Below are 8,846 nucleotides of genomic sequence, written 5' to 3'. Positions count from 1 at the left end.
CCCTGGAGATGGAAACCAAACCAAACTAGATCAAACCAATAACCGCAACACAAGCAAAGCAGCATGTCGTCCTTGTAAAAAGAAGTAAAAAACGAACAAGCCAAGAGGCAAGTTTCTATTTTACATGTTTTATTCATTATCAGCACAACAATGAAAACAACACAAAAACAAAAAACAAACAGAATCACATATATTTAAAATCATTACATGCATTTACAAATACATATATAGGGAAAAGAGGAGATAAAGAAAAGAAGAAAAGAAAAAAAAAACTACAAAAAAACAATTATTTACGATCTACCATCTTCACTCCAGCAGTGGACCTTGGATTCATTGGGTGTTTCGGCCACGTCTATCACTAGACACCCTTATCCGAGGAGGCCCTGCCAGGGTTGATCAGGCCCCGGAGTGTGTCACTGGTTTATGTTAAAATTGTTATTTCTCTTCTACTTCTCTTCTACTTTCTTCTGTTTAGTTTTCTACAATTTACTTTCTTGTACCTCTTTAATATTTATGGAGCCTCACTTTTTCAAAGGAATAGAAAAGGTGATAGAGAGAAGTAAGACAACAGAGAAAAGATCAGAGAGGAGAGCTGGAAGGGGGGCGCCTGATCTGGCATCCTAAACTCCCCCACTGGATCGGACTACATCCTACACCCCCCCCCCCCCCCCCCCCCCCCCTCACCGTATCTAAAAGCATACTTAAAAGAGAGGCAGTGGAAACCTCCTTTAGGTTTCATTACCATGATGTTAACTGCACGGCCCCCAGGAGGCCCTGAGACAGCTGTATCAGTCAGCCAGCAGAATTTCTAGTGTTAAGTTTTCTACCCTTTTGATGCCCCCTGCTGAGGCAGGCCCACCACGGGTTGATCAATCCTGGGGGTGTGTCTCGTGCTTAGCTAACTGCCTTAGCTGCCCAAGTGTCAGCCCTCTTTAGCCACAGTGACTGCTCCTCTCAGCAGTGTTAGCCAATTCTCTTATAGACTACCGTTGTGCCTGTCCTCCGATCCCAATCTCTCTAAGCAGTTTTGCTGTCGTACTGGCTACAAAGCCCCTGCACCCCACTTCCACACCTTGATCTTCCAGCCTCTGTCCTCTGCCCCAGCTGCCAAGTTGGCATACCGCAGCCTCTTAAGCTCAAATGCTTCCTCAGTTGCTTCCTCCCATGGTACTGTCAGCTTAATGACGTACGCAGGTTTTTGGGATTTAGACCAGAGGACAAGGTCTGATCGCAGAGTAGTTGTTATGATCTCTGTGGGAAAAATTAGCCTCTGATCCAAGTCTACTTGCATCTGCCAATCCCTGGCACAGGCCCAGATCCAGGGTTAAAGGGCTAGTCCTCAGCTTGTCCCCCTCAAATGATGAATACTGATGCTCCTCTTGGTTCGTAAAAGGTTGAGCTGGACCCTACCCCATACCACTAAGCCAAGATTCTTAAACATTTAATGCAGTATTTTATATAAAACCCTTAAGTTAACAATGAAACTCTGGCTGTTCAGTGTTAAATTACCACATATTCCATACAGACCAGTCAGTATAACAGACCAGTAATAGAATAAACTGAAGCATAATTAAATAAATGGAATCAACATAAATGCTGGATTTATTATTATTTATTGATTATTATTAATTTTTACATCCTTGTACATTTCTCTATCAATCTTGCCTCATAGACGTGAAATTCAGAAAAAGGTATCTGTCAAATAGCCACCTTTAGCTTGCCCATTAACATTATTGCTGTATGCAATCTAAATTTCACAACAACATAGACAACGTGATATCCAGCAGGACAGAAAGTTGGATCAAAGATTTTTTTATTAGTGGAGACAAGTCTTGTATATTTTGACCATGATGCTAAGAAGTATAAGAAAACTAGAGGTTAGAGTTAATATCACAAAATAATGATCAGTATGCAAGAGCAGTAAGTTCACACAGCTTCAAAAAATGATATTCATACTTGCCATCTTGCACAAAGTGGTAGATAGTTTCAAATTACTTTATTCGGACATTCAATATGAATCAGCCAAAGAAAACACAATTTTCACTGTGCATATGATATTTTTTTCTATAAAGACTTGAAACGTTTTCTCTGTATAAAAGACTTGTTTTTTGGACTTGCAGTGTAAAGCAGCTACAGCTAACGTAAACAAGACATCGTAGATGTTCTTATTGTTGGGAAATTTGGAAACATATCTGGAAATTTCTTGACAAGTGCTTTGAATTGTTTTGAGTCTTTGGAGCTGTTCCTGAATACATGGTAACGATTACTGCAAGCCTTCACAAGGTGGTTCAGGTGACTTCTTTCACCGATAAATTTATCTACACTGCCCTTCAAATCTTCTCCGTGTGTAAACAGGATGATTGTGCTGTCCCTGATTCTCCAGCCAAGGCTTTTCTCTAGCTTCTCTAATATGTTTCTCTCACCATCTGTGAACCTGCCCAGCTGCATCACAAGTAACGTCACACAATGCCCTTCCTGACAGTACCTCTTACACTCTTCTACCTGTGCCTGGTTTACATGTTCCTCTTCATAAAAAAAGTCTGGGGTGTCAACTACTCTAACTGGTATCCCAAATATCTCCACTATTTTCACCTCACACCTGGTGGTGACTGGTGTGGAGCTGGGATAAGACTGAAAATGTTGGTTTGAACCACCAATGAGCTTCCCAGCAGTCAGGATGGTGTTTGCAGATGCACTCTTTCCAGTTCCGCTTTTCCCGAGAAGAACCATGTTATAGAGACCTTCCCTTGAACCATAGACACCTGGAAGATGTGGTCAGACAAAACATTTAGTTATTTTAGCAGCAGGTCCTTGCAGTTGCTAGAGTCCGACATTAAGACTGCCTGTTTTGGGGTTTTTTTTTAACCTCGAAATTTATAAAGGAGTACTTCAAATATTATTTAAATACTTTAATTTACTTTCCTGTCAAAGTTACATGTGTTGTGTTTTTTTGAAGCATACCATCATGTTGTCCAGGTGCTCTTTTTGCAGGCAGGGAAATCTGCTGTGAGCTGGCACCTAAAAAGGGCATATCATATACTCATATACTGTGATTTTGTAATTTTGTAACAACACAGTCAGAAAAAAGCAAATGCTGTACTGAGCAACTATGTTAGTGATAGCTTTTGAGAGCATCTGTTTAATTTATAAATGCTGAGTCTGCTATGAGTGCAGTGTGTGTGATGAATCTCTTTTCAGTAGGTAACTTGACTGTCGTTATATTACTTTCTAACAGCATGGTCGTCAAGCATCAGTGTTACTTTGCAGTTTTTTGTCCTACAACAAGTTACACTTCGGCATGAAATCTGTATTTTTCTGTGATTTTCACTTATAGTTAATTTCCATACCATCAGAAACTGATACCAGAATCTCTGTCTTATTTTATCAACATCATGACACCCCAAAGTCACTTTAAAGATGTTCTCATAATGCGAGTGGTTGCAGTTCTGCTTCCCATCTATCAAGCAACTGTTCAAAAGGCAGCGAGAATGCAAGTTCATTGTAGTCTGTATGGCTGCAATAATGTTGGTCACATCATGATTTTCAGTCAGAGTTCCCACTATTCATAATCAGATCATTATGCATTTGGTTAATATTCTCAAATTTAAACAAATACTTTCATTTTAACTTAGTGTTTGAACTGATATGCGTGTGTTTATCAGAAAATTATTTTTCATTTTAAACTCTGGTCTGAAATTTAATTTAAGATGCTGATGAAAATATTTCATTTATTGCCATAATTTATTACATAATTTAATACATGACATAAAGCCAAAAGATCAGTTTCCTAACATAGGTGGATTTAAGAAACGCACCTGTACTCCGAGGATATTGCTGAGCATGCCATGAGTGTCTGAAACATTAATGTGGTCATTAAATATCAACTGAGAAGGAAATGATAAAATATCACAACAATAGCTGTGGCAGGAGTTTTCTGCACTCTCTTGGTCCCAGCTTGTTTTTTTTTCTTTAATAAATCTTCTGAAATGGATGCTTATGCTTGTAATTGAGATTTATCTTTTTTTGAAAGACAAAACATAATTCACTTTAGTTTTGTTTTGAAAAATCCATTTGAATATATCACAAAGGACTGAATTCTGTCATTACCTGTGTTTCACTTTGGTTTGCATTCCTGTCTCTGTAGAAGCAGACCTGCCAGTGTTTCTCTGATAAGTCTCACCTGTATAATCACACTTTCTCCTGATAAAAAATATTTGGAAAAAAATGAACTGCATTCTTCAATGAGTTAATTAAGTAATTAATTAATTAGGCTTCATGTTCATTTTATTTTACAGGATGAAGTTTGGACTTGTTAAATTATGAAGGAGAGATTAAACATGTGCTAAATGTCAGAAATACTACTGTAACTTGTGAGGATTGAACACATTTAGTTAATTATTGTGATCTATGTATTATTCAGAATATAGAACTTTTTGTAGTATTTGAACAATGTGGAATTTCACCATTGATAGAGACAATAGAGAAATACAAACTAGTTGTTAATAAAATATGTCTCAGAGGGAGACAATTCTTACCTCGTGCGTATCAGGTGATCTTTCCTTCGTTTCACAGTGTGTTGGGGGTAGTTTTTGTAGTCAAACTGAAATGGCCGTTGGTGTGAACACCACTCCTTACATTGGAAAGCAAGATTTTCATTCATAGTTGCCATCTGGATATTGTACATTTCCTTAATGCGACCTTGTAAATTCTCTCGACTCTCTTCCAACACGATGACTATGTTTTCTGTGACATTTTCTCCAAACACACGTTGAAGGTGAGAGATTTGAGTCACAACTTTTTCAACTTGTGTGTTTTTTGAATCTATTACCAATATGAACAGACGAGGTCCAGGATCAGAAAGAGCCATGAAATCAATGATTAGCTGATCTGGGAAATCATATTGCTCATCAAAGAAATCACAAGTACTGATGATTCTGTAGAGGTTGTTGTTATGCTCAACAAAATTGCCCAGTTTTGTGACAGAAGCATTGGGATCTCTAATGATTGTACTTCCAGTCCTGTTCACTGAGTCAGCACTCTTTCCGAGCAGAGCGATGGTAAACTTCCCAGGATAATCTTTAGGAAAGACAAACAAACTTAATTTTCCATAAAAATGTTGTACAAAACTTAAATCTGTTAATGTTCCTCCTTTATTCTACCTATGGGGTGTGATTCTTCTATAGTAGATTTATTTACACTTATTTTGATTATTTATATTTATTTAAACATTTATTTTTAACTTCTTACTTAAAAAAACTAACAAAATGTTAGTAAACAGACAATATAATCACTTATCTGCATCTATGAATGACAAATATACTTCAAATTTTAAAAAAGGGGAAATTTGTGTCTCAGTCACTCACTAAAAGCTCTAACGCTGTGCTGACACACACACACACACACACACGCACGCACGCACGCACGCACACACACACACAGCTCAAACTATCTATCTATCTATCTATCTATCTATCTATCTATCTATCTATCTATCTATCTATCTATCTATCTATCTATCTATCTGTTGTCAGTATATAATATTGTAATAAAGCTGTACAACAGTAACTTACATGGAGGCTGTGCAGAGCTCATCTTGTTAAGGGCTTAATCATGAAGACTGCAGGTTTCGCTGGAGTCTCTGAACTACCTTTGAAACAGATCAGACTCTTGCTGATATAGGCTGAGAGATTAGATCCGCCCTGTGGGTGGAGTGCGGTCTTTGATCTCACACTAAAACAGTGGAGTTGCATTTCAGTTCATTCTCTATGAAGTCGCGAACAGACAGGAGATGGGCAACAGTGGGTCGATACCAGAAGGTGAAGTTGGAGCTTTAATTTGCTTCAGACTAAATTTAGGCTTTCAGCAGAACCGAATAACACAAAGAATTGATAGGGAGAGATCATTTTTGCATAATTTAACTTCATTTATTGTGTGATTAACTCCTTGGGGACTAAACTGATGTAGCTACAGTACATAGCAACATTAGAAGTAGGACAGAAGCCCCCCAAATTTACTCACTGGTGGTTGTGGAGATGAAGCAGGTGGAGGCTTAGTAGGCTCCGAGCAACCAGGATGACTTGGAGATGGAAAGGAGGTGGGTCATATGACAGTCTGAAAGGCAGAATGACAGAAGTGCACTGAGGTTTGTAGCACGGGGAACGAAGACTGATTTTCTCACACAGGTGAGCAAGAATCAGTGCGGTAAAGTGGAGGTGTTGTAAAGAATAGACTAGATTTCAAGTCTCTATGAACACAGTCAGATTAGATACCAATGCTTCATCAGTTAACTTATGAATAGGCTCCATTTAAAATCTATTCATCCATGCAATAAGTATAACAAAAACGTTCTTTCTCCAGGTGACCCACTGAGGATTGTGATGATTGGGAAAACTGGTGTTGGGAAGAGTGCTGTTGGGAACACCATTATTGGAAAAGAGTTGTTTAAATCTGAAGTGAGTTCAGAGTCAGTGACAGAGACCTGTGCAAGAGAACGAGTTAAATACTGCAAAAGAGATATCCATGTGGTCGATACCCCCGGCATTCTGGATACATTTAAAAAGGCAGATGACATAAAGAAGGAGATTGCGAAATGCATCCACATGGCCAGTCCTGGACCTCACGTCTTTCTGCTGGTCCTTCAGATTGGCAGGTTTACCCCAGAAGAAGAAAACTGTGTGGAAGCCCTGGAGAAACTCTTTGGACCTGAGGCATCGAACTACATGATTGTAGTCTTCGCTCATGGTGACAAGCTGGCTGAGCAGAAGTCCATACAAGAGTATTTGACAGAAGGCCACCCTAAACTCAAAGAGGTAGTGAGCAGGTGTGGTAACAGGTATTATGTCTTCAACAACAAAGATAAGAACAGAGTTCAATTGGTTCAGCTGATCAAGAAGATCGATGAGATGGTAGCAGCAAATGAAGGATCACACTACATCGATGAAATGTTTGAGAAGGCACGGGAGATTCTGCAACACGAGCGTGAAAAGACACCAGAAAAGCTGTTCAGCCACCGTGAGTTCATGGAAGAGCTGCGGCAAAAAACTCTCCAGTTTCAGCAAAAGTTGGCTTTTTTAGAGGACTAGCTCGGTGATTCAGGACCATTTTGACCATCATTTAAAGTTGATTATCTGCCATATGATGAACTAATTAATGGTAATAATTTTTAGTTAATGACAGTTTAGAATCCATTGTTATAGTTTCTAGATTTAGTGAAATGATTCTGGTGCTGATCATTTAAAATATGGTATGAAATTGGTTTCCATGTCAGCTGTATCACTGTAAATTCATCCATTTGTTCACATATTAGTCAAGTCTGGGTTCCAACTTTAAGTTTAAAATCAATTAAAATATGCAAACTCCAACTACATGTGTATAAGGGTAAACATTATCAAGCAAAGGGTGACAACTGATGTAAGGCTGTTAGACACCAAATGCACAGTGAAAAAAATGGCATCAACATGAAAGGATGCTGAGCTGTTGCTGATGTTTCTAAGCAGTAATAGAAGGAGAAGTTCATCCAGTTCTCATGAGGAAATTCACAAAGTTGGTGCTACATAAAGAATAGGTCCAAAAAATATTTTTAACACTCAAAATATTCCCACAGATTTTAGGCATCTGGTGTGTAAAGGCCTTTATTGTTTATGATGATTATAAATATAGAAAACACCACTTGTTATTATTCTGGAGATATACATAAAATCCTGACACAATTTAATTTAATATAGAACGTTTTCTAAAACTTTTTGTCTTTTCCTCACCACATCAGAATGTGATAATCTGGAGTTTACATTTTAGGGTGGATGCATGGAGCAAACCTTTGAAAACTGAAATCTTAGTAGATGATTAGAGCTCCTGGAGGTTGTGCTGGACCTCAAAATAATGCAGTGAATTTCAACACACGCTTTAATTTGGGATGCAATGGTTACAATTTACGATTCAATGACTTTTAAAAAATATATATTGTGAATTATTTAAGGTACATACCGTTATTACACATAAAAACATTTGATTATTTTAATATTTTTCTGTGCTTTAACTGATTTTTTTTTACCTGTTTTTCTATCATGATCTTGACTGCTGTGGATACTAATGGACACCCTGTCATGGGTCACACCGCTAATACACACCATGCCCAGTGTGCTTGACCTGAAAGCCCGGTTCAGTAGTCTAGTGTGCTAATTGCTGTGTTTGGGCACAGTTAAGTGATTAGTGCCCTGACCTGTTTAAAGATGTGGGTCTGGGTGTGGTTCAATTGGACTTGGAAATGATACATAGTGTCATCATCAATTGCTTTGCTTAAGTAAATAAATCTGTAAGGCCTATGACAGGACAGTGTTTCACAACTGTTGTCTCAGAATTAAGCAACAAAAAATAGAAAATGATTAACCCAACTCAATCATTAAAGTCATGTGTTTGTCAAACTCCAAATGGAGCTGCCAGATTTTTAACTGGTTCAGAGAACAGCTGACACATCAGATCATTGCTGCTCTGGCTCAGTTACATGCATTAAAATACAGCAGATATGAGTAAGGAAAGTAGGACAGAAACAAAGAGATGTTAAAGTGATGAGACATCGTGATGCAAATTCAATTGTGTAGCTAAAGGCAACTGAAAAGTAAGCAGCAGGATTTCCTATGGATTGCTAAGGCCATAGACATATAAGTTTATATAACTGTAAATAACTCAGCCATACCAAAACCAGTGTCTGTGTTATTTTTGTAATTGTGATGAGAGCTAAAAAAATGTGAATTTAACTCACTAGCTTTTAATTGTGACTGAGTTATTGTTTTGTTCTTTGTATGTGTTTGTTCCACTTTTTACTTTTTTACTATGTGCAGCACTTTGGT

The 8,846-nt window shown here is 38.0% G+C and overlaps 2 protein-coding genes across 2 annotated transcripts; one reads left to right on the top strand and one right to left on the bottom strand.

The window, feature by feature from the left end:
* Window positions 1-2,131: 2,131 nt before the first annotated feature.
* LOC146665656 (uncharacterized) lies at window positions 2,132-5,592 on the bottom strand. The gene is made up of 6 exons (XM_085411183.1): window positions 5,571-5,592; window positions 4,536-5,076; window positions 4,108-4,200; window positions 3,816-3,853; window positions 2,962-3,018; window positions 2,132-2,762 (listed from the first exon to the last, which is right to left on the bottom strand). The coding sequence occupies exons 1-6, from the start codon at window positions 5,590-5,592 to the stop codon at window positions 2,137-2,139; spliced, it is 1,377 nt and encodes a 458-aa protein (XP_085267309.1). The 3' UTR covers window positions 2,132-2,136.
* A 196-nt stretch (window positions 5,593-5,788) lies between these two features.
* On the top strand, window positions 5,789-7,261 carry LOC146665655 (GTPase IMAP family member 7-like). The gene is made up of 2 exons (XM_085411182.1): window positions 5,789-5,816; window positions 6,358-7,261. The coding sequence occupies exons 1-2, from the start codon at window positions 5,789-5,791 to the stop codon at window positions 7,080-7,082; spliced, it is 753 nt and encodes a 250-aa protein (XP_085267308.1). The 3' UTR covers window positions 7,083-7,261.
* The last annotated feature ends 1,585 nt before the right edge of the window (window positions 7,262-8,846 follow it).

Source organism: Rhamphochromis longiceps, linkage group LG7, assembly GCF_057381845.1.
Source record: "Rhamphochromis longiceps isolate RC_006_pf linkage group LG7, R_longiceps_female_GT1.1, whole genome shotgun sequence".
Taxonomy (NCBI): Eukaryota; Metazoa; Chordata; class Actinopteri; order Cichliformes; family Cichlidae; genus Rhamphochromis; species Rhamphochromis longiceps.
The sequence above is the reverse complement of the archived record's forward strand: the minus strand, read 5'-3'. Positions and strand labels throughout refer to the sequence as shown.

Bases quoted from the DNA above. Each gene is read 5' to 3' on its own strand.
- LOC146665655 (XM_085411182.1), top strand. From the start codon at position 5,789: ATGGGCAACAGTGGGTCGATACCAGAAG. The intron at 5,817-6,357 runs GTGAAGTTGGAG...TTCTTTCTCCAG, and splicing joins CAGTGGGTCGATACCAGAAG to GTGACCCACTGAGGATTGTG.
- LOC146665656 (XM_085411183.1), bottom strand. From the start codon at position 5,592: ATGAGCTCTGCACAGCCTCCAT. The intron at 5,077-5,570 runs GTAAGTTACTGT...TCTTTCCTAAAG, and splicing joins GAGCTCTGCACAGCCTCCAT to ATTATCCTGGGAAGTTTACC. The intron at 3,019-3,815 runs GTGCGTTTCTTA...TGCCCTTTTTAG, and splicing joins GCAATATCCTCGGAGTACAG to GTGCCAGCTCACAGCAGATT.